At 45.5% G+C, this 25,660-nt stretch overlaps 1 protein-coding gene across 2 annotated transcripts; it reads left to right on the top strand.

Moving 5' to 3' along the window:
* The first annotated feature begins 161 nt into the window (after positions 1 to 161).
* Positions 162 to 23,198, top strand: KLHDC2 (kelch domain containing 2). 2 transcript variants are annotated; one of them, XM_061612616.1, is made up of 14 exons: positions 162 to 308; positions 3,602 to 3,772; positions 5,366 to 5,445; positions 6,416 to 6,533; positions 9,287 to 9,402; positions 11,040 to 11,121; positions 13,626 to 13,709; positions 14,662 to 14,742; positions 14,829 to 14,887; positions 16,384 to 16,493; positions 18,126 to 18,198; positions 20,310 to 20,397; positions 21,781 to 21,833; positions 22,825 to 23,198. In XM_061612616.1, exons 2-14 carry the CDS (start codon positions 3,617 to 3,619, stop codon positions 22,946 to 22,948), a joined length of 1,224 nt encoding a protein of 407 aa, XP_061468600.1. In that variant the 5' UTR covers positions 162 to 308; positions 3,602 to 3,616; the 3' UTR covers positions 22,949 to 23,198. The 2 variants fall into 2 exon arrangements, with proteins under 2 accessions (XP_061468600.1, XP_061468599.1); XM_061612615.1 differs by having other exon boundaries at positions 163 to 308; positions 3,597 to 3,772.
* Positions 23,199 to 25,660: the final 2,462 nt, after the last annotated feature.

Genomic DNA, 25,660 nt, shown 5'->3' with positions numbered 1-25,660 from the left:
AAGATGGCGGCTGAGGTTTCACTAACGGGCTGAAGCCTCCACTGCCATTTTGGTTGATGGCACGCATGAGTGCTACGCACCCTGATCTGCTTTCTCTTTCCTGCCGCTTCTGCGTCTCCTGGAAGCAGTTCCATTCCGCTCCTGCAGGGGGAGGATGGCCAGCGGACGCTCTGTCCACACCTCTCTATCGCCCTCTCTCCCACCACCATCAACAGGGGAGGGGGCAGAGCTTCCGCTGTGACAGGGAAGGCGGGGCGGATATCCGCCGGCACCGACGGATGTTGACAGGCTGAGCGGTCCCGGCTAAGGTAAGTCGAGAGGGAGGGGGAGCGCATCTTACCTGGGGGGGGGGGCTCAGCGGCGGGTACTCTTCTCCCCCACCCCTCGTTTTTCTTCTCCCCCATTTCCTACCTTTCTCCCCAGCTCCCGCCACCCCCAGCAGAATAGGGTGGTAGACTGGGCTGTTGCACTCCAGACTGTTGGGGGGGTGTTTATCTTTTAGAACACCCCGCCCCCCACCATACTAAAAAGGAGCACAACAAAACGCCACCTTGCAAGTGGAAGGTTAGCCTATCAGGGAGAAAGTCTCTAGCCCAGGCTTGTCCCTGTGGTGCTGTTTTCAAACGGGTGGTATTTTCTTCCTGTGTGTTTTTTCAATCAATCTTTATTAAATTTACACCATTATTAAACATAATCATATATAGTCCAAACATTATATATAAATCATACAACACTAACAAACTTAGATGCTCAAAAATAATATAAAATAAACGTATACTGGTTGGTGTTACAGTGCATTTATGGAATTCAACTTTTAAAACCAGGACATTGTCATTTACAGTTTTCAGTGTACTGCTACTCTTACTTGTGCTTATTCTTTAACTTTTCTTTTTGGATATGGGATAAACTGGAAAATGGACAGGGAAAGATCCTGTTCTAACGGATAAAATGCAAAGAGACACAGCAAACGTGATTTCCCTCACTTGCTGCAGCACAGCCTGTTCCACCTCCGCTGCCCCTGGTTGAGTGCTGTGCCACTTAATTGTGCTGCTAGGGGCTGTGGCTGTAGTGCAGTGGTGCAACACATGCCTCTGCAGAAGGTCCCAGGTGAATCCCTGGCATCTCCAGATAAGGAAGACCCCTGCCTGGCAGTCTGGGGAGCTGCTGCCAGTCAGAGTAGACTATAGGAAGCTGCACCACTAGTTGCAAGAAAAGCTTTAAAAATGCTCTTTCCCATTGAGCAGGATGCAGTGTTTGATCAGCTTATTGTGTGGCTTGAAGAATGGGGTGGGGTGGGGCAGGGCGGGGTGGGGCTTTAATTAGCTGTGATTTTCATTTTTTGACTAGCAATAAACCCAGATAAAACCTCTTTAGACAACCTTCAGGATTTCAGGCTTAGGATAGTGGGATCTAGCAATGTCCCCCAGCTGATGACTGGAAAAGATAGCCCAGAGCCAGCACTCCTTTCCATGCTGCCTGCTCCTCCCTCTCGCTCCCTGGTCAAGGCCTTCAGGGCTGGCTTTTTCGTAAGTGCTGTTAAAGGCATTCATGAGACATTGAGCTTGGCTGCTATGGGTGAGGCTGCTAGGCCAGGGATCTTGCTTTTCCTGCTCTAGCAAGTAGGGTTAGGAGCTTAATTTTGTCGGGGCACCTTCATACTGTCAGTATTTTATGGGAAGGATTCAAGCACATACTGGGAAGTTTGGTTTTGCCAAATTAAAGTGGGTTAAAATGCATTGTCACCCTAGCAGAATAAATCCACTTTAAAAAGGAATATATATTTATTTATTTGTGCGGTTAGGAAAGTGACAGCCCTTTGTGTTGGTAGACAGCTGTCATTTATACTCCATGAAAGAGAAGCAGGTTCTTGTTCCTCCCCTAATCTCTATCCAAGGAGCTGAATGTTCTGGTTTTATCTTACTTCCCACAAGGGGCAATGATGACTACCGGCTTGGATGGCTTTAAAAGAATGAGGCTATCAATGGCGACTAACCCTGATGGCCATGTTCTGCCTCCACTGTTGGAAGCAGTATACTTCTCTGAATACCAGTTGCTTGAAACCGCAGGAGGGGAGAGTGCTCTTTGCACTCAGTTCATGCTTGCAGGTTTCCCATAGGCATCTAGTTGACCACTGTGAGAACAGAATGCTGGACTACTGAACAGGATGATGGGCCACTGACCTCATCCAGCAGATAGGCTCTTCTTATGTTCTCTCCTCAGCCAGTTTTGTCTGCCGTGTCCCTGTAAGGGACAGTGGCAAAAGCTCTCCTGGACTGCCTTCAAGTCGATCCCGAATTATGGCAACCCTATGAATAGGGATTTCATGGTAAGCGGTATTCAGAGGGGGTTTCCCAATGCCTCCCTCTGAGGCTAGTCCTCCCCAGCTGGCTAGGGCCTGCTCAGCTTGCCACAGCTGCACAAGCCAGCCCCTTCCTGTCCGCAGCTGGGCTCCTTGGGACTCTGCCGCTTGCCCACGGATGCACAGGTGGCAGGGCACGTAACCCCTGAGCCACTCCCTGTGGGGGTGATCTTTAGCTGGCCTTTGACACCCAGGAGACACGAGCGGGGATCTGAACTCACAGACTCTGGACTCCCTGCCAGGCTGTACTGAACCATGGTGCTTCTCATGCAGGCCATGGCTTCCAGCTTGGTCTGGCAAGGTGGTATGGGAGCACTCAGTTCCTCAAGGTGTCTGTGAGGGTACTGGCTCTGATCCTGTGGTCCCTGGTGCTATTCGATCCTGCCTGCCACCCTCTGTTGTGGTGGTCACCTGACCAACAGCATCAGCTCCAGGCTAAGAATCTAGTGTGGCTCCTTAGCCAGTGACACTTTAGCCTCCAACTCAGTGTCCTCATCACTGCTGGACTTGATCCAGAAGTAGATTTCAGGATAGTATACGCAGAGATTTAAATACATTATGAAATCAACTGTGCAGAGGAATAAAACCATTTAACCAGCTAAATAATGCCGTACTCTAAAATGCCAGGGCAAATGAAAAGGTTTTAACCTGGCATCAAAAAAAATACAATGTTGGCATCAGTCACATCTCCCTTGGGGATTCCCCATAGTGAGAACAGGGTGCTGGACTAGATGGGCTTTTGGCCTTATCCAGCAGGCTCTTCTTGAAAGGACATGGGAAGCTGCCTTATACTGGAATCTGGCACCTTCAACATGCAAAGCAGAGGCTCTACCACCAAGTTATGCCCCTTCCCTATCAGCATGCAAAGCAAGTGGCCTGATTCGTAGGCCATTACCTGGAATTGCTAAGTATACACCTAGGTGCCTTTCCACTGTTGCTGATGGAAAGTTATGTGTAACTCAGAAATGTCATGTCTCTCTTAAAATCCACAACATAGCTATGAGATGCAAAGGCTGACGGAGCTGAAAACAGATAACCCAGGAGACCACAGCTCTGCTGCAGCCAGTAGCAAACAGACGTTTCTCAAAATAACTGACCTCTGCCGACCCCGAGTGTTGGCAAATAAATAATTGAAGACTTGTTCAGAAACTGGCAGAAGTATTTCGTGACCCACAGTAGTTCTCCACTCTGTTTTGGCTAAGTGTGATTTTAAAGTTTCTCTCTGTCCTTTTTGAAGGATAGTATCCTCTTATCGGCATGGCAGATGACAATGAAGAGTTGCCAGTGGATGAAGATATTCCGGCTCCTGCTGAGGACAACTTGGAACAGCTGGAGAACGGCAGCCCTGCCGAACGGAGCGGTCATGTGGCTGTCACTGACGGCCAGTGCATGCTCGTGTGGGGCGGATACAAGGTGAGCAGCAAAAAAGGCTGTTCTTTGACAGAAATGGAAGAAGATCCACAGAGGGCTGGAGAGGATGAAGTGGGTTTCAACTTGGGTGGGTGCCAGGGTGAGCGGGTGGCCAAGGCAGCAAGGGGTGGTGGTGGTTGTTAATAGTATAATAACTTTACCTATGCATTGAGTTTTACCTGAAGGTCTTAAGAGATGTTGAGGAATGTTTTGTTGTTGCTGTTTGATGTGTTGCCTTATACCCAAATCTCTTGAGGGATCTGTTAAGTACACGACATTGTAGAATCATAGAATAGTAGAGTTGGAAGGGGCCTATAAGGCCATCCAGCCCAACCCCCTGCTCAATGCAGGAATCCAAATCAAAGCATTCCCGACAGATGGCTGTCCAGCTGCCTCTTGAATGCCCCCAGTGTTGGAGAGCCCACCACCTCCTTAGGTCATTGGTTCCATTGTTGTACCTCTCTAAGAGGTACGAAGTTTTTCCTGAAGTTCAGTCGAAATCTGGCTTCCTGCAACTTGAGCCCATTATTCCGTGTCCTGCACTCTGGGGCGACAGAGTGTAGGAGGGGAATACATGCAAACACCCCTCCCGTGGATTCAAAGAATTTATGAGGGGGCTGTGAGGGTTAGACACACACCCCAGCCATGATCTTCCATTGTCTATACATTTGGCATGTGAGAAGGGGCTCAGAGTGCATCCATGGTATGTGTGCAGAGCTCTTCCACACATGGGGGTGATTGTTCTGGCTCAGTCAGGATCCTGCCTGTGTAGAAGGGCTCTGTGTCCATTTGTCAGAACGTGGATGAAGCCCCTTCGCTCACACACACGTGTATGTAAGTGAAGATGGCTCTTTCAGTGCTAAGAGGAGTCAGTTCTTTTTCAGGCGTGGTTGTGTATTGTGCCATGCTCCCCCCGGTATGCGATTTATCATTGGTATTGATGAATGATCGGTTGCCTGTTGTTATTTTTTGCTCCTAATTTTATGTTCCTTACGATTTTACTGGCGTTGTGAATGTTTTCCTTGCTTGTTGCTTGTTTTACTTTTATCGCCCTGAGTGTTTATTGTATTTTTATTCTTTTGTTATACCCTGCCTTGAGGGGGCTTTTTGGGGGCAGAAAGGCAGCCTGTAAGTTTTGATATAATCAAGCATTCTGGCAGGGGTAGTATCAGTTCCCTCTTGTGCTGCTGTCTGTACTGACTTCAGTGAGTTACAGTTCAGTCCTGTCCACGTTTACTCAAGAGGTTCAGCGTGGATTGCTTCCAGGTAAGTGGTTATAAGATTGCAGCCTTAGGTGAATATGTTTTATATTTTCCTTTTAGTATTGCAATACTTAGCCTTTATTACTGTGAACCACCTTGTTGGCCTGTTGGATCGAAAAACCAAGATACAAATTAAATAAATAAATGGGATCAGAGTTTGCACTGAAATAGCTCACATTTTGTAACCAAAGTTTGGCGTGCTTTTTAAAATACAAACATGGGGAGGAGGGGATGGAGGTTCTTTGGGCTGTTGGCATGAAGAAGCAGCCTTGGGTGCTTTTAAATTGCTTGTTATAGTTAATAATGGGACATTTCCCCCTCATTTTCCCATCAGAATGCTCAAGTGAGGGGTTTTTACGACTTCTACCTGCCCAGAGATGAAATCTGGATGTACAACATGGAAACTGGAAGATGGTAAAATGCCTGAGTGACCTTCTAAAATTCGCATCTCCCTTGCACCCTTCACTCCCCCAAAAACCCCATTAGCATGCTTGTTAGGGCAGTAGAACAGTCTCTGGTGGCTTGTGAAAGCTCTGGCTGGCCGTATAGTGTCTGGGGTCCACCTTCCCTTTGTAGTAGCAGTATAAGCAGTACTTTAAATCCTTGGTTTTCAGACTGATTGGTCATAGGAGGATTTCCATAAAAGTAGTGGAGGCCCTTGTGGCCCTTGTACTCTGTAGGCATTGGGGGGGGGAAGAATCACAGACAAATCCCAGAGAAAGGCAAAAGTTTTACTGGTGGGATTCTGTTTTAAAAATACAGAAAATGGTTTCTTAACGTCTTCCAAGTCCTTCATAGTTTCAGTTTCATTTTGCAACCCACCCTCTCCACATGGTTCAAGACAGATAAACAAAATGTACATTAAAAGAAGGAAATTATAGTTCCTTTGGGTAGTGAGTCTTCTAATCCCCTTTTCTGAGAGAAAGACAAGGAGAGTGTGACCCTGTTGTCTGTCTTGGACCTCACAGCAATTTTCAGTTCCATCGGCCATGATGTATCCTCCTGGTTAGGTTGTGTTGAATTGGATGTTGGAGGTGGTGCCTAGAGATGGTTCCTCTCCTACCTAGATGGCTGATTCCAGAAGGTGGCACGGGGGGTTTCTGCTCAGCTCCTTGCCATTTATATTTTGAACCCTGTGGGATGCCAGTTATATAACACCTACATGAATCCACTGAGTGAGGTGTCATCAATATTTGGAGATGAAAGGAGTTCTAAATTGGTGTCTGGAAGCAGAATTGGATTGGAAGAGGTCCACAAGTCAGAACGGAACTATTTTTAAATGAATAAAAAAGGACTGTACTAACTTAAACCGAAAATTATAAATGGCAGATAAGGGAATGGTTTATTGCCTAATCCAAAGATCTTTCTGCCACCTTCTTGCCAGGACGAAACACAGAACGGCCGGGGACGTGCCCCCTTCCATGTCGGGAAGCTGTGCCGTCTGTATGGACAGAGTCTTGTACCTGTTTGGAGGGCACCACGCACGCGGCAACACGAATAAGGTCAGTCCCTACTGGATGACGGGACTTAGCGTGGCACATCCTGTCTTTTGCCTTTCTTCTGGAGGTGGAAGAGAATGCATTACCCAGTCTTCCGTTTTACGGTGTTACCAGTTGCTGTTAATGGAGAGAGAGAGATCTAGCAATCTTCATGCTGTGCCTTTACTACAAGTTAAGTTCATAAGACTTCAGAAACCAGCAGCTGAAAGAGAATTGATTCTCAAATGGAAGCTTATACCGTACATACATTATTTGATTTATTTATTACTTATTTATTATTTGATTTATATCCCGCCCTTCCTCCCAGCAGGAGCCCAGGGCAGCATTCATTTCTTGTTGTTACCAGGAATGGTGTGTTTACTTTGCTTGATTCTGTTGCTACTGGAATGTGACTGTCAGCCAATAGCTCTGTTGCTCTGTATCCTGTAGGACTTCATTTTCCTTCTCCAGGGGTTCTCCTGTCCTTCCCTGTCTCTGGAGACAACATTAAGTTGCTTTTGGCAGGAGGAGAATCTTCTTCACACATTCACCTTTTCACAAGCATGCTTATTCTTGGCCCATGTTTGGGAAAACTGGCTCACAAGCTCCTACCTCTTTTCCTAAGGGGTTCTTTTTTGGGGGGAGGGGGAGAGTTAGTTCAGTGATATCACTCACATTTATGTGTTTCACAGTTTGCCAACAGTGTAATCCCATCTTATTAACCAAGACCACAACATTATCTAGCATCAAATCCATCCCAAGCTGACATTTTGCAATTTTCTACAAGGCAAAACAAAAGTATTCTACACTAGATCCACAAATCCCATAAGCCTTTCGTGCTGACAACTCATCTCTAGATCAGTCCTGCTTCCTTTCTGCTGTTAACTATTCTTAAGTCTGCCACGGCCTGCCCTGTCATTTCTGGATTTCCAACCACTTTTCCTCTAACTGTTTCCTTTTTTCTGGTCGCCCAACTAGACTTTTATCAAATTATTTTATTTTATTTTATTTATTTTATTGCATTTTTAGACCGCCCTATAGCAATAAGCTCCCAGGGCAGTGTACAACATAATTAAAGTGTTCTGTATCAACTGATGAAGAGGAGGCACAGATACATCCTTTTATCAAAATCCATATGTGCCTCCTCTTTATCAGTTGATACACATCACTTTCATTGGCTGACCAGCATTCAGGAAGACTGGACTCTACCCTGCACCTTACAGGATAAATTGTTATTTGTTTTTTAAAACAATGTTTGCATTTTTCCCTTCAGCTCTAAGCTGTTGTGCTGTGAGATGCCTTCCATCTATACTGAAGAGCCCCCTGCCTTAATACGCTGCAGGAGCCCTTTGAGCCTTTGGGTTCCTGTTATTTTTCTTTCTCTTCAGCATGTTCTTCTTTTAAAAATCCTTTCATTTCTGTTTGTTCAACCAGTATCTTTAAAACAATTGGGGTAGAGGAGCAGATAAACCTTTTCAATGGGAACTCCCCATTTTTGCTTCCAAAGACATCTTCAGAGCCAGTTCTCCAAGGTGGGACGTATGTCTCTGTGGTAGCAAAACTTAATCTACCTGCACAAAAAAGGCCTCTGGTTTCCATAGTAATATAGGCTGTAAATGACCATTCCAACAGCTTATTACAGTTGACTAAAGTAGATTGTGACCACCATCTTTCACATACCCGTTAGCCCAGTAAGTTGCCTTTCTCCATCCAAAAGTCCTGGCTGTGGTGCCAAACTATGGATGTATAAGAGAGGCACCAATTGTACATTAACTTCCTTTTTAATGAGGCATTATGATTGGACTGTTTGAAAGCGGGATTAAGTTGACATCATTCCACTGTCCTTACAAGATTATGCCATTGCTGAAGGTGTAAAACTGTTGGTCATATTACGTTAGATCACCTTCTGACACATGGGGCTCCTCCAAACATACAAAAGAGGAGCTCAGAGCAACTTTTCACTCAGTAAACCACGTTTGAAAGAGGGCAGGAGGAAATAGTGGGCGAAGTGAGGGGAAGACCTGACAAAGGCAATGGCTGCAGAGCCAGCACTAGTAATGGTTTGTGATTTTCTCAAGTGACTCTTCAGTACATGGCAGGCTTAGCAACAGGGATGAAGCAGGAAGGTGTAGATTCTAAGGAGAGAGCATTTGCTAGCGCTCTTGTTCCATCACAGTAAATGAGCTCCCAGTTCTTTACTCTTCCAGGCTTGTAAGGCTGTTAGACAAGAGCCAAGTACCAATATAAAGAAACATCCGGCAGAACTGTGGTGTAGGGTTTATCAAAAGGAGAAAGAAGTCCATATTGGTGACATCCTAACTCAAGTTTCCTGGCCATCAGTAAACAGTCTTCATTGTTCTTGCAGAGAGAAAATTACTCTTAGAGGAATAAAAATTTATTTTAGGGTTCCAATTTCTCCAGGTACCTATGAATCCCATGGATTAGGGCCTCAGTGTGAAGTAGAAAATATATTAGTAACTGTAAGAGAGGATCCCAAGACTGGAGTTCGTTCTAGATTAATCAACCTGGAAAGAAAGGCCAGCTTTTAAGAACGCGTATGAGGGGGGCAGTTCTTGCCTGATCATGCTCTGAAACAAGTGGTTGCATTGCCCCAGTTTTGCTAGTACATGCCTCATGAAGTATCTGGTGAGTTCATTGTCCTTGCCTGGCTGGCCAGACTCAGAGCTTTACATGGACTCAGAGTAATCTAGGCGCTCAGGACTCATTTGAACCAATAAGATGCATGTTCCTAATCTGTCTCTTTATTTTCCTGGCAGTTCTACATGCTCAGCTCGAGATCGAATGACAGAGTGTTGCAGTGGGTCAGGGTAGAGTGCCAAGGCATCCCCCCTTCGTCAAAAGACAAACTTGGCGTTTGGGTTTATAGGAACAAGTAAGTGTGCGCAAGCATGAACTGGAGCTGGGCTGGTCCAGGTGCCCCTTGCCTTTCCTGGAAACGACTGTGTGGCCTGCCGCCTCATTTGACTGAAATCCATGGGAAGAACTGGCTTTGCATGGAGCCCCATTCTCTACAGTCTCCTTCGGATTCATCTGCTTCCCCGATCCCCCGCTCATTATTTCATTTGTCATGTATTATTTCTTTAGACTAATTCTATACCCGCTTACTACATAAAAATATCTCTTGAGCGGTGTACAGCAAACTCAAACAACCTAAACCACAGCAAGTGTTACAAAAATACACAAAGTTCATATAAAAACATTACATTAATGCAGATTACTAATAAATAAAGACCAGTGCCAGCTGCTTCTCCTTCTGACCCCTCTCTGACCCCTGGCTGTCACCTAGGACTCCACGTGTCTACTCTGGCTCTCCCCCAGGGCTCAAACAAACTTGCAGCTCACTCACAGACTCTCACCCCCAAGAGGGTTCCTGGAAACTGCTAACATCACCCTAGTCTCTCACTCTTGGCTTGTTTTTATGGGCAGGCATCAAAGGCAGATGGAGCTTCCTGAGGCTGCTCACAGCTGTGTCCCATTCAGGGGTTTTCCACACATCCATTTCCACGCTACAGCAAGTTTGGTTTGGTGAATTTCCTAGAGGGTCCTAAGAATGGCAAAAGAAGGACACCTCTCTACTCACGGTTCTTACTCTGGTCTCTGCGCCCCTCTCCTTCTCAAGCTACAAATGTAATTTGGCCTAGTTGGGTTATTTTGGCTTTTTGTAAGCTGCCTATGTTATGTGCCTTCGATTATGACTTATGGCGACCCTATGAATCAGCGACCTCCAAGAGCATCTGTCATGAACCATCCTGCTCAGACCTTGTAAGTTCAGGTCTGTGGCTTCCTTTACAGAATCAATCCATCTCTTCTTTGGCCTTCCTCTTTTTCTACCCCCTTTTTCCCAGCATTATTGTCTGTTCTAGTGAATCAAATAGGCAGCATATGAATTACTGTATGTCCCATGCTGTCCTAAGCGTTAGGCAATTTGCAACCAAATAACAGCAGCAATAAAGGGGAGGGGGGGAAGAAGCAGATAAAATTTTCTGGCTAAGGTAGCAATGCAGCTGGATACTTCTCCCCCCCCCCCAAAAAAAAACCCACAGTTCTGCTGGCTTTACATTTATTCTGAAATAGCAACAGCAAAGTCTGCCTCTGAACTTGCACCAGTAGCTGGTTCAGCTGCCTCCAAGCTAACACTGCAAAGGCCCTGCTGCTGTCCTGTGGCAGTTGTGACTGCTTCTGTTGATGGTACTTTGAGCAAGGCCTCCTTGCTAGATCTTAGTGGCAGTACGTACGGGCAGAAGAAGCAGGTTGTGGGTGTTAGATTTCATTTCAGCAAATCAGCCCCTGCCAAGCTGGTGCTCTCTAGACATTTTGGACTACAACTCCCATCAGATCCAGCCTGTCTAAAACGTCTGGAGGACATCGGCTTGGCAAAGGCTAAAACAAATAATGGAAGCCTGCATCATAACTAATTCTTTTCGTTTCCATTGAAATATAGTTATTGAGTGTTACCTTGTAGTAGTTTACTCTCTTTTTGTTCATCTTCCCATGTCTTCTGTTGAACAGGCTTATATTTTTTGGTGGCTATGGGTATTACCCTGAAGGAGAGCAGATCGGAACATTTGAGTTTGACGAAACCTCTTTTTGGGTAAGTCTGCTTCTTTTTCTACCCTAGAATCTCTCCTGGGTCAGGGCTTGAGGAAGGCTTCACATCTGTCACCCCGTGCATACAGAGATTTGCTTCTTTAAATATATTTGTAGCCTGCAACATCCATGAAAATGTTTTGAAAAGACAGACATCTCTGCACTAAATGCGTGTAAATTCTTTGAAGTCATAGGGGAAGGGCCATAGCTCAGTGGTAGAGCACCTGCTTTGCATGCAGAAGGTCTCAGGTTCAATCCCCAATGGCATCTCCAGGCAGGGCTGGGAAGAGACCCCTGCCTGAAACCCTGGAGAGCAGCTGCCAGTTAGTGTAGACAGTACAGGTTCAGAAGAGGGCAACCAGAATGATCAAGGGGATGGAGCGACTCCCTTACGAGGAAAGGTTGCAGCATTTGGGGCTTTTTAGTTTAGAGAAAAGGCGGGTCAGAGGAGACAGGATAGAAGTGTATAAAGTTATGCATGGCATTGAGAAAGTGGATAGAGAAAAGTTCTTCTCCCTCTCTCATAATACTAGAACTCGTGGACATTCAAAGAAGCTGAATGTTGGAAGATTCAGGACAGACAAAAGGAAGTACTTCTTTACTCAGCGCATAGTTAAACTATGGAATTTGCTCCCACAAGATGCAGTAATGGCCACCAGCTTGGACGGCTTTAAAAGAAGATTAGACAAATTCATGGAGGACAGGGCTATCAATGGCTACTAGCTGTGATGGCTGTGCTCTGCCACCCTAGTCAGAGGCAGCATGCTTCTGAAAACCAGTTGCCGGAAGCCTCAGGAGGGGAGAGTGTTCTTGCACTCGGGTCCTGCTTGCGGGCTTCCCCCAGGCACCTGGTTGGCCACTGTGAGAACAGGATGCTGGACTAGATGGGCCACTGGCCTGATCCAGCAGGCTCTTCTTATGTACTGAGCTAGATGGAGCAATGGTCTGACTCGGTATAAGGCACCTTCCTGTGTTGCCTGTGCTGTGGTAGACCTTTGGGAGGAAAGGAGGTTCCCCTCCTGGGGCCCTCCAGCTTCAAGAATGAAAGCTAAGAAGGATCCTGGAGATTCACTGCCAAGCAAAGCACAGCATCCAGGGCTATGGCCTGACCCAGTAGATGGCAGCTTCCAATGTCCACATTTAGCACTCCAGGACCCACATTCCATTTTATTTTTGTTTGGATTGATATCCCCGTCAGCTGGCTTCAAAGCCTGTAGGCGGCTCACAGTTTTAACGAATACGATAAAAACCAATCTCAAGGTCCCAGATGGATTACTGCAACCTGCTCTCCGTGGGGCTACCCTTAAAGATAGTAGGAAAGGGGCAGATGGCGCAGGATGCTGCTGCTCAGCTGTTGACAGAAGCAACGGGGAGGTATCATATCTCCCTCATCCTGGAGGCACTGCACTGTCTGCCAGTGAGCTACTGAGCCCAATCCAAAGTTCTGCTTTTTTAGCATATAAAACTCTAACCAAACTGGGACCCAAATACTTAAAGAAGCACCTACCCCAGTGCCATCTATCTAACCCGTGCATCCCAGTCAGCAGAGAATGTAGTCCCATCTGCTGAATGGCTGCACAGGACAGGGCATTCTTGGTGGTGGCTCTTCGCTCATGGAAATCCCTCCCAGGTAACATCCCTGGCTCCCACAGTACAAACATTCAAGACCAGGCTAAAATCTTTTTTTATTCGTCCAGCCTTTGGATCAATAACTGAAATTGATCTTTATTGGATTAGTACTATAGATATTTGTCACTGCTTATCTGATTGTGAATGTGTGATTTTATTTTTGGTTTGTATCACTGTATGTTTTATTTTTTTTATCTAGTTCTTGTTGTGAGTTGCTCCTGTGCTCCTCGTTAGAGGAAGTGGGGGATATTAGAACAACGAATAAATAAATAATGCAAAATTTATTTATTTATTTATTACATTTGTATACCGCCCCATAGCCGAAGCTCTCTAGGCAGTTTACAACAATTAAAACATTAAAAACAAATACACAAATTTAAAAACAAATACACAAATTTAAAAACACATTTTTAAAAAACAATTTAAAAACACATGCTAAAATGCCTGGGAGAAGAGGAAAGTCTTAACCTGGCGCCGAAAAGATAACAGTGTTGGCGCCAGGCGCGCCTCGTCAAATATATCATTCCATAATTTGGGGGCCACCACTGAGAAGGCAGAAAGATGCAGGCAGATGAACAGAGCCTTCCCCAAACAGAGTTTTTCTCTGGATGGCATGTAGAAGGCCTACTGGACCACTCTGGGTTTCACCCCTTTTGCCTGGGATAGCTGCCTGTATTTACCTGCTGGGTCCCGTGGTCCTACTTATCCCAGGCGGTGGAAGCTGAAGCCCACAGTTGTTCTGGTGGCCTGCACACATCCCAAAAGGAACATTTGACATTCCGTTCTGTGAGTTTTTCTATTCTAGTTTACAGTTGTTGAAACTGCTGTATGGAAGGAGATTTTGGCACATCTTCAGGTGTCTCTCTTCTTGTCTAAAAGAATTCAGGTCTTCCTCGTGGGTGGAATGATCACGTGCATGTCCTGGACACGGAGACTTTTACGTGGAGCCAGCCTGTAACCACGGTAACCCTCGAGTTGAGTTCTTTCTTGGCAGGACTACCAGCCTTTTGGGGGAGTATTTCCCACAGCCTTCCATTCTCCCCTTACAGGGGCAGCCTTGGCCAGAACTTTTATGTCTGTGTATGTTTTAAATGAGCAGCTTAGTGTGGCAGGGAATGAGAAGTAGCCATGACCCTGGTTGGAACCTCGGCTCTGCCCTGAGCTCACCAGATAGTCTTAAGTGGTCTCTGGTGCCGCTTCAGTATTCAAGAACAGTAAGAGAGGGCTGCTTTAAGGGTTACTGATGCCTGCAGGAAGGTTATTTGTCTCTGTAGTGGGAGGGTGAGTGGGTGCCTGTCTTGCCCAGAAGGGGGGGGGAGAGGGAACACAGGCGGCGGCGGCAGCAGTGCACAGAGGAGTAGTCCCAGTGGGCAAGAGTAAGGTCAAAATCACTTTTTTTTCCTCTTCCACCACCCTGATCCTGTAACACTTTCCTCCCAGTCTCAACTGCGTTCCGGATATATCCCTTTCTGAAATCCCTTATTATTTATTTACTTGTTATTGTTTTAATTTGCACGCCGCTTATCCACATAAATGTGCCCAAGGCAACAGCAAAAAAAATAAAAATGCAGATCGATAAATCATTATAACAGTCTAATGCTAATGCATTTCCAAGCATAATATGACAGTCCAAATAAATAATTCATGTTAATATTACAGGCATGGTAACATTTTAAATTCATTATAAAATGAGACCATCAATCATTCAGACCCATCACTTGATAACAGTTGATTAAAGAATATAAACCAGAGTTGGATATGGTAAACATTTCCGGTGCCAGTCGGATATTAACAGCAGTTTTCCAAAAGTGCCAGTGCAGGAGATACCAAGCGGATTTCTTAGGGCCTGAAACAGATGATCTCTCACACGCCCTGCACTCTTTCTCTCTCCCCGCTTCCCCATGCCTACCTTCAGGGTAAGTCACCGTCTCCCCGTGCAGCCCATGCTTGTGCCACAGTTGGGAACCGAGGCTACGTCTTTGGAGGCAGATATCGAGTGAGTGGAACTGCAAAGTAGGAATATTGCTGCCTTTTTGGAGTACAAATTTCACTAAACGCACATTCCTCCTGCTCTTTTCTCAGGAGTCTAGAATGAATGATCTCTACTCCCTCAATCTGGACAAGTGGGAGTGGCATGAAATGTGAGTAGACTTTTTCGAGGAAATGTAGCACATTTTGATTCAACATGTTAGAAACAACATGACTAGGACACCGCTGTCGACACCTGGCAGTCGCCGGAGTGACCTGCAGAGAGTGAATACGATGTTAACTAAAACCTACAATTGACTACAACATTTACACGTGATTTGTTCCGTACTTTACCTCTTTGTGAATGATGTATGGAGGGAGTAAAGGGTTCTTTTGAGTAAGAGAGTAGGTTTGAATTTACTCCTGAAAATGCACAAATAAAAACTAAAAAAAGAGACATTTTGCCTCCCATTGTTGTAGGGTATCTTTTGCCAACCTGGTGCCCTCCAGAGCTTTTGGGCTGCAGATCTTCTCAGCCGCATCCAGCTGGCTGAGGCCAATGGGAGTTGTAGTTCACAGCATCTGGAGGGCACCAGGTTGGCAAAGACTGTAATGTAGGTCTAGCATTGGGAGTTCCTGGCCAGGTTTTCACCATCTTCGGATTAGACTTGTGTGCTGGCCCAGGAGCAGTTTCCCTTTACACATTTTCTGTCATGTCTTCTCCAGCATAAATTTAGCACAGAACTGGCCGCCGCCTCCTTTTCCCATTAGCTTGCCAGGAGTACTTAAAACATGAGTTGCAAAATACCAGTTGCAGGAAGCCAGATTTCGACTAGACATCAGGAAAAACTTCCTGTTAGAGCCATATGACAATGCAACCAATGACCTAGAGAGGTAGTGGGGTCTCCGACACTGGAGGCCTTCAGGAGGCAGCTGGACAGTCATCTGTTGGGAATGCTTTGATTTGGATTCCTGGATTGAGTAGGGGGATGGACTTGATGGCCTTGTAGGACCCTTCCAACTCTATGATTCTATCATATATGACAAGAGCGGGGAACCCTTTTCAGCAAGAGGGCCGCATTTTGTAACATCAGCAGCCACAACAGCAAATCCTACCAATCTTTGCAGAATAGTAAGTGGAACGATGTCGGGATGGTTCTACGGAATATTTCTATGGAAAAATGGGCTCAAGTTGCAGGAAGCCAGATTTTGACTGAACATCAGGAAAAACTTCTTAACTGTTAGAGCCATACGACAATGGAACCAATGACCTAGAGAGATAGTGGGCTCTCTGACACTGGAGGCCTTCAAGAGGCAGCTGGACAGCCATCTGTCAGGAATGTTTTGATTTGGATTCCTGCATTGAGCAGGGGGTTGGGCTGGATGGCCTTATAGGCTCCTTCCAACTCTACTATTCTGTGATTCTATGGTACCATCCTGTGTGGGTGGAGGGCAGCAGCAGATGAAATCTTCTCCCAAAGCTAGGCTTGATGACTGGACCAGCACGTTCTCAGGATAAACATCTCCACAGAGTCTAGTCCACCCTATCTCATCCCACCCCACCCCTGTCACGATCTGGTTGCTTATCATTAGAGTCATCACCTCGCCTGCAGCTTTGACCAATGCCTGTCTTGTTTTTCTTAGTGTTTTTTTCTCCTCTCCCACATAGAATCGCACAAGGCCCTGGCCCTGTTGGCCGCTCTTGGCACTCTTTAACTCCAGTTTCATCTGATCATCTCTTCCTCTTCGGCGGGTTCACCACCGAGAAGCAGCCTCTCAGTAAGTCAATCCCAAGAGACCAAAATATTTGTTTTATTTATTAATTTTATATCCCGCCCTTCCTCCCAGAAGGAGCCCAGGGCGATAGTTCATATGTAAGAACCTTTCCGCAGAATCAGTCAAGCATGTGCCCCAGATTTATCTTTGCCTTGATGTGATGATCCCACAAGGGCCTTTCACTGGCCGCAGCACCTTGCCTCACTTTTGCAACTGTTCCAGTGGTGTGGGGTGTCTGGTTCTCCCGCTGTTTGTTAACCCCTCTTGAAAAAGTGGGTTAGATCTATATTTACTTTTATGGTGGCTCAAAAGGTCACAGAACAGGCTAGTGGGAAGTTGGGTTGTTTGTCACTAATCTTGTCTCAAATAATATATATCAGGCGAGCAGGGGGTTGTTTGGGATCTACTGGTAGAGCTCTCGGTGATTTGCAGTAGATCAGCATATACTGTGTTCATGACTGCATGTAAAATCCCAGTGATAGACACAACATCTCTGCTGTGGTTGGCCTCATGCTAATGTCTTATGTCTCAGCCTTAGTGTTTGTCATGAGTGACAGATGAGTATCCATTGGCTCCCTTTGATCAGGTTTTTGTTCAGGTCTTACGGTCAGCTTCAGAGGTCTATGCTAGAGCCTGTGATTCTGCAGTAACTTGGATATGGATTTTATTTGTCCTATTTGGTTTATTAGATGTGTTACCTGCCCTTTACCCTTAAGGGCTTGGATTTGTACTTGTATACGCAAGTTTATCCCAGTGTATGGCTCATGGCATACAGTAGGCAACTAGCTCCATCCCCTGAGCCCCCATTTCGCATCTGGCTCCAGCTGGTGGACCTTGAGCTTCCGTCAAAAAACAAAGTAGATCTGACAACGTTAAAGTCTGCACTCCTCCCTGCCTCCCACCCCTCAACCTTGCCCCATTCCCACCTAATACATCTGGTCTATATTTGGCATCCTGAAAATCTTGGACATCACTTTTTATTTTTTAAAAAAGAAATTTCTAACCCTCATGCTTGCACAGAAGATTTGGAAATATTTCTGTGCCTTCCCACCACTATCACCGCTGTTTCATGCTGACTTGTTTCTTTGAAGAAAAAAAATTAAGAAGTACGCTTCTCCAAATGATAGGTGGCACCTCCCCTTTGGAATTCCCTCCCCTCGAATAGTAGACAGGAGCTGTCTCTGTTGTCTTTTCCGCACCTACTGAAGATCTTCCAAGTAGGGACCTTACGCCAATTTGCAACTGTGTTGGAGATGTTTTTAAAGGCTTTTCAAAGATGTGTTTGGTGTTTTATCACTTGTTTTCTGCCCTGGGTTCCTTCTGGATGGGTGGGATATAAATGTAATTAACAAATAAATAACTTCATTTGCATTAATCAATTCTAAGTGAATGTATGTAGAGATAATTAATTTGATCACATAATCTTAGGGGTTGGGGTGGTTTCTTTGGTCCTTTGTGTTTCATGATGGCTTCTTGAGCCTTGCAGCTGAAAAGCCACTTGCAGTGACTGGGAAAGCAAGAGCTTCAAGGGACAACCAGTGAGTTTGAGCTCTGAATCAAGCTGTAGTCAAACAGCCTCTTCTGGTAACACTGAAATCACGCTCCCAACAGAAACATCTGCTCTGTTCATTGTAGGTGATGCCTGGATCTATTGCATTAGCAAAAATGAGTGGATGCAGTTTGAGCACAATTATTCAGAGAAGCCCCGGTAATTATTATTATTATTATTATTATTATTATTATTATTATTATTATTATTATTATTATCTTTATTTATACCCCGCCCTTTTTCCAAACTGGAACTCAAGGCGGCTTCCAGATAAAAATAAGTGCATATCATTTATAAAAATATAAAACATATAAACATATAAAATCCGCATTAAAACAGGATTAAACTATTAAGATGTTAAAACCAATTACTCTTAAAATACTGGAACCCAGTTTAGGAGCATACAAGTAAAACAATAACATAGAGCATCCTCATCAGTCACTACCCTTAAAGCCTTCAGTTCCAAAGGCCTGCCGGAAGAAAAAAGTCTTTAGCTGTCGGCGGAAGGACTGCACAGAGGAGGCCATTCTTGCCTCCCTAGGGAGGGAGTTCCAGAGTCTAGGGGCAGCCACCGAAAAGGCCCTATCTCGTGTCCCCACCAGTCGCACTTGTGAAGGTGTTGGGATCGTGAGAAGGGTCTCTCCTGAAGATCTCAGGGCCTGGGCAGGTTCATATAGGGAGATACGGTCTGACAAATAGCCTGGACCTAAGCCGTATAGGGTAAGAAATGCAATGTGCAGTAACAAATGCTACTCTAAAGCTTCCGTGGGGTAAACATCTTTTAATTGTTGCTTTGCTTATATTTAACCAAACTGCACTGAAGGTTTCACCTTCATGGCTATTTGGATTGTGGCTAGCTTTTCAGCTCCTATTTTTTTTAACGTCCAGGAAGATTGGCTTTGAGGAGGCAAAGGGGGAGCCAGTTTTATTGCGTTTGACAGTAACAAATTCTGAATGGGAATATTGTTAGCCAGCTGCAGCCATGCTGCCCACGAGGTTCATGAAAAGAATCCTGACATACACTACGTGTGGCTTTGTTGTGTTTACCGTGTACATCTCATTGCTGATTTGTAAATGGAGATGCAAGAAACTGCAGGATGCAGATCAGCTGGTGGTCCTCTTGTCTGCAGTGGTCCTTCTGTCGATGGCCACCAGTCCTGATCATATCACCTTTCCATAGTTGCAGCTAGCAGAAGAAGCAGCCTCTCACATTGCTGAAGAGATGTGTGTGGTTCTCTCCCAACGCTCCTGTTTACTTGTTTTTACTATTTACAACATATTTATGTTTATTATTTACAATTACACTACTGTGATGAGAGACTAAAATCCCCCCCTCCCTATCTATCAAACGCCCACACGTCTCAAACCTCTCTAGGAACCAGTTGCCTACATCACTCCACACACACAGGGTGACCCTCCGTTCCCCCATGATTCAGCAAACTGTTAGCCAAGGTACCTGCAGAATCATCTTGGGCCACTCAAGCTGCCTGGAGTATTTTAATCTCTCCCTCCTCTCAGGGTATCCTCCATAGAAATACCAGGGGGTGTCTGGTTCCCCTTTTTCTTTGTGTGATGGGCAGAGAGTCGAGGCCAAGTTCTGTGGCCCTAGAAGACCCAACCCAGCCTCCATTTGCTTGCTCTGCAAGCAGCTTGAAATGTGAGTGGTTTTGTTGTTAGCTTTCCGGAGAAGTTAAGTATAGCCAGTTAATTCTGTTACTGTTTTCTTTCAAGAAGTGCTTTCCCATTTCTGAACCTCTCTGTATTGATTCTTAAATAAATGTACTTGGAACTTTGGATTTGAGCCTGGATTTGGTCACGAAATTGAGGTGCTCACGCTAGCCTGGTTTCATGGAGTTTAATGAAGCCCTGTAAAAAGGCCTGACCTTCTCCAGAAGGATAAGCCTGAACTGACTGTGTATTCAGGCAAAGGGGCTAAAAAAGTACAGCTACTGGCTGTTCCACCTTGGGGCAGGAGGCGAGAAACAAAGGGTGTGTTGCAACTGGTCCTACCTCAAAGGGGTGGAGGGGCCATGAACCCATTTGTCACAACCGTCCCATAACTGACACTAAGATTTAAATGCCTTACAAAGTTTTTTATAACAAGCAGAAACAGATAATTGCAGTAAAAATAGAAGAGATAAAATCACCAACAGCAAGCCGTATAGAGCAGGATGATTCCCTTGACTGGCAGCCAAAGCTTTCATTCCTCTGAGTATCCCTCCTGCCCTCTGGACTTTGTGTTCTTAATGCTCTGTATGATCTGCTTCTAGACTCTGGCACACGGCCTGTGCGAGCGACGAGGGAGAAGTGATCGTCTTTGGGGGCTGTGCCAACAATTTACTTGCCCATCACAAAGCAGTAAGTTGATCCCCCCCCCCACGCGTGTGGACACCAAGTCTCTGGTTTTCAATAGCTGGGAGGGGGAGGGACGGCCGTGGAGGAAGCCCCTCTTCATCCCCTTTGCAAAGCCCCATGGCTGCCTGTTGTGTTGTCATTCGGGGGCAAAAATATCTGGCTTCACACGTTCCACTGGCCTGGAACCGGGTGCCCTGCATGACACCTTTCAGTGCTGTGGCTTCTCAGGCAGTTGCCTTGCACAGAGTCAGACCATTGGTCCATCTAGCTCAGTATTGTCTACACTGGCTGGCAGCAGCTCTCTGGGGTTTCAGGCAGGAGACACTGCCAAGCCCCTGGAGATGCCAGAGATTGAACCTGGGACCTTCTGCATGCAAAGCAGGCGCCCTCAGCAGAAGGGCCGTAGCTCAGGGATGGACCATCTGCTTTGCATGTAGAACGTTCCAGGTTCAATCTCTGGCATCTGCAGGGAGCGCTGGGAATGTTCCTAAAGAATCACTGCCTGTCAGTGTAGACAGTACTGAGCTAGCAAGACCAATGGTCTGACTCTGCATCAGGCAGCTTCCTCTGTGCCTAGCACTGAGCTACACCCCCATCAATCATCAAGTGGGCTTCAAGGAGGGGGGGATAAGAAGCAACACCTTCCAGAAGCACAGAATGATTCTTCTTGGTTTGGATGACGTTCCTTGGGCCACGTGCCAGTGTGGCAGAAGTGGGCGTGGCCAGACACACACGCCCTCTCCATTCAGACAAGCAGGAGGCTATAGCCACAGTTCAAGGACTCATTCCAGCCCGGGAAAATCACGGAAGGAGGGTGCAGAGGGAGGGTGCAGAGGGCCAGACAAAGAGGCCTGGGGGGCCACATTCAGCCTGAGGCCCCCCACTCACACTGAGGTGCACCTTCCAAGAGGCCAGACATTGCCCACCCGCCGTGTCAGAGAAGGCCTTGGTGTGCGAGGACCAAAAGCGATGGCAGCATCCATTCCAATCCCAGCATGTGCAAAGGGGGTTGAATGTCAGAATATTTGCATGTTTCTGCCAAGGCCTGTGAAATCGCAACTATCACCAGTTACTGCGTTTCTCACATTTAGTGTGTCACCATGTTCACGCCTAAATATCTTGCTTCTTTACTGGCTTATTCCTTCCTGCAAGAAACTCAAGAATAGCACCCCTCATCTCCCATACTATGTTATTCTCACAATAACCCTGTGAGGGAAGTTGGACCAAGACAGAGAAGGATTTGAACCCAGCTCTCCCTAATCCAAGCCCAGCATGGTATCCTCTGCTCCACACCACTGGCTCTTTGAATTTAGGCTGGAAACCAAGTATGCTTTTTCAGCCATTAGATCAGTACTAACTGCGATGTCCTTTTTCTTTCTCTTTCAGGCACATAGTAATGAGATACTCGTGTTTTCTCTTCAACCAAAATCCCTCGTAAGGTATATATTAAAGGGCCGGGGGAGACCCATTAATTGCTCACAAACTCTTGTACTTACTGTTAAATATACAAGAAGAGAAATCACACTTTCCCTAAGAAAAACAGAAAATGATGCTAGAATCGTTCTTATGGGAGCCAGGCAACCACCACCTTCCATTGAGGCTTCCTCTCTAGGAATAGGTGGCCATATTTCAAAAGGTTGTGCCCCTTATTAGTTCTGTGAAGCCAGACAGCATTTGGCAGATGCATTACAACCACCACCACCACCACTTTCCTACTGGAATAAGGGCAGCTCCACCTGTTGAATTTCTGCCTCCCTCAGACCTCTTAATGCAACAAAAGCCCACCTCCCTGGAGGCAGGGAATGGAATCCATCCCTCTTGACTCTGGGGGGCCCACCCAGCTTGACCCTGCTTTCTAACATGCAGTTCTGCAACCTGAGTTCTTGGTTGGAACGGCTGGGAAATAAATGTTTTGCCAGGCGCAATTTGCTGGACACAGCTCCCTTCCCCATGGGCAGGGTTATTATATTATAGAATCATAGAGTTGGAAGGAGCCTACAAGGCCATCAGGTCCAACCCCCTGTTCAATGCAGGAATCCAAATCAAAGCATTCCCGACAGATGGCTGTCCAGCTGCCTCTTGAAGGCCTCCAGTGTCGGAGAGCCCACTACCTCTCTAGGTCATTGGTTCCATTGTCCTTCCCAGGCGGAGGACAGCCAAGACCCATGAACAGCTCATGGTCTGGTGTGGCAAAAAAGGATTAACCAAGGAGAAAGTAGGGAAGAGGAGATTCACTTTCGCATCTTATTGTTTGACGAGACTAACAGAACCCTGAAAAACCTGGTGAAAACGGACCCCGTGTGTGTCTTGTTCCCGTGTTCTGTTGGCTGTTGGACCTGCATGGGGAGGGGGGAGATGGGAGATGGGATGGCCCAAATTGTCAGCTCTTTGCTGTCCTCCTCCTGTTCCTCTTTCTTCCCCTCCCTGCAGGCTGTGCCTGGAGGCCATTATGTGCTTCAAGGAGATCCTAGCCAGCTCTTGGCACTGCCTGCCCAAGCACCTGCTGCACAGCCTCAACCAGCGCTTTGGGAGTAACAACACATCCGGCTCATAGGAGGAGGAAACTGCTGCTGCTGGTGGTCCGTTTGCAGGCCCGTGTTATGCATGAATGAGCCCTTCTATAAAGAGATGTCATAACTTGACCATCCCAGTGTGGCAAAATGTGTGTGACATTTGTATAGGTTAAATATTATTTTTGCGTTGTAGGTAGCAGGCTTCTCTTTTGTTGTTGTTGCATGTGAATGGCTTAGAGAGAGAACCTATTTTTGTGTAAAGATTTGTTTGCAATAAATGTATTTAAAGCAGCGAGGGACTCAGTGCTTCACCTACCCCAAAAGGATTGCTAGCACTCTCCGGCATGGGCAGGCTTGGTAGAAATGCCCCCGCTACTTATTAAACAAGTGGTATTGTAATACGTGAGAGAAAACGTCTTGATGGGTGAATTGACCCCTCTGTGGTGGTAGTGCTGCCTGTAAGGTGGAAGACAGAGCAGCAATTATGATGGATTATTGTCAAGGGACTCCTGTCTACGGCTGCTGAATCTCTTCAGCTACTTCAGGCAGGGACTGGATGTATATCCACGAACTTACACACACGTACACTCTTGTGATGAGGACAAGAAGCGGTTTCTTCAAAAGCTGGCAGAGACTTGTCCTGGGCCCTTTCCTGGGCTCATCATCAGAATGTTAAAGTGCCCAAACCTTATGAAATGAAAAGCACACCAGTCTGCCTAATTATGCCTGCGAACAGGGAGCGCTCCTTTCCTGGTGCAGTTGTATGGGCAGTTTGGTGCAGGTCTCGTATTCAAAAATCTACTGTGGAGAACCTATTCCTTGACCAATCACCAAAGGCCAGTGAGCACCTAAAGTCATGGTCTAATAAAACAGGACATATTCTGGAAAATATGCAGAAATACATGATGGAAAATATGGTCTATGGCTGATGGTCAGTATTATGCATTTGTTTAGCTAACGCCTAATGTACATGCAGTTTACTCCCACAGATTGTGATGTAAACTGCTTGCTGTGCTGACAAGATATACAAGCACTCCCGATGACAACACAGCAATAAATTACAAAGGTATTATAATGCAGAAGTATAAAATGCAAAGATGAAAATACACCACATATCTCAAGTAATTTTTATATATAATTTATAACATTTGTTTTAATGTATTTTAAGGTCTGTTTTTATGATGTTTTCAAGTGTTTTTGGCGTTCTTGTTTGCCGCCCTGGGCTCCTGCTGGGAGGAAGGGTGGGATATAACTCAAATAATAAATAAATAAATAATTTGCCAGATGCATTTCGACTTGAGACAAGTCGTCTTTAGGTGCATCTATTTGGAAAGTTTCGCTTTGAGTGTGGATTTAGATAAGGCAATACTTAAAAATATAAAAAATGCGAATTTAAAAATTTTAAGTATATTTTTTATAAGATGAATTGGTATATTCTTTCATGTTAATAGTTTTTTACATTTTTTATATTTTTAAGTATTGCCTTATCTAAATCCACGCTCAAAGAAACTTTCCAAATAGATGCAACTGAAGACTTATCTCAAGTCGAAACATATCTGGCAAATTATTTGAGGTATGTGGTGTATTTTATCTTTGCATTTTATACTTCTGTTATTAGAATAACTTTGTAATTTATTACTATGTTGTCATCGGGAGTGCATGTATATCTTGTCAGCACAGCACGCAGTTTACATCACAATCTGTGGGAGTAAATTGCATGTACGTTAAAAGTTAGCCAAACAAATGCTCAGTATTGACCATCAGCCATAGACCATATTTTCCATCATTTTTCTGCTGCATATTTTTCAGAATATATCATGTTTTATTAGACCTTGATTTTAGGTGCTCATTTGTCGCAGGTCTCGTATTCCCCAGCAATGACCATCTCCCTTTCATTGAGACAATAAGCAATTTGGCCTTTGCCCCGGGGGGTGGGGGGGATGATTGTGCCTTGCAGTTATTTATCCCACTTTTGTGACCCCCATGTCTCCTCCCAAGACAAGTGTGTATGGGGGGGGGAATACACAACTAGTGTTTCAGCAGTTTAGACAAAGTCCAGTAGCAATCATTGTTGGCTTTGGGTAGAGTAGCTAACACCCAGCTGTAAACTAACTTATTCCAAACGTTTATTTAATTATGGCTACCTAGTTTCAAAAGATGGGAGTCTATAACTGAATAGAATACCAACACTATCTACTGCCCTACATTTATTTAATCATTTAGGCAGGCCAGAATTACCCCACCACCCCCTGGCTGGCCAATTTGACAGGGGCTGTCCATCTGGCATAATGTCATCAGGTAATTGATAGGTGGGTAACCCTATGCCCGTCAAAGTTCAAATGGACTTGTAGCTACTGAGTGGTGGTTAAGGCAAGTCCCTTTGCAGGTGCGTTTTGAATCTAAACCACATCTGCAACCAGACAAAACGCCCTCCTCGCTGCACCCAGCCTTAGTGATGCTCTGTCAGCACTGATCAGCTGTCTTTTACCTTCCCCACACCTGATGTCAGGTATGGGGTGGGTGGACTTTGTTTGGCAAAAATGGCTTTGCAGACCAAATTGGGACCACAGACCAGAGGTTCCCCTCCCCTGCTTTATACCCTACTGAAAAACATACCTGACTTAAAAGTTATAGGAATAGCTGATGAAAAAGCATGGAATTGCATTAAGAAGGAACAGTTCAGCTCCACTTGGAGAACTTTCACTCACCGATAATATTTCATATTTATAGAACATTTCACATACTCAAAAGGG

This window comes from Rhineura floridana, chromosome 2, assembly GCF_030035675.1.
Source record: "Rhineura floridana isolate rRhiFlo1 chromosome 2, rRhiFlo1.hap2, whole genome shotgun sequence".
Taxonomy (NCBI): domain Eukaryota; kingdom Metazoa; phylum Chordata; class Lepidosauria; order Squamata; family Rhineuridae; genus Rhineura; species Rhineura floridana.
This window is presented reverse-complemented; position numbering and strand designations above follow the sequence as displayed.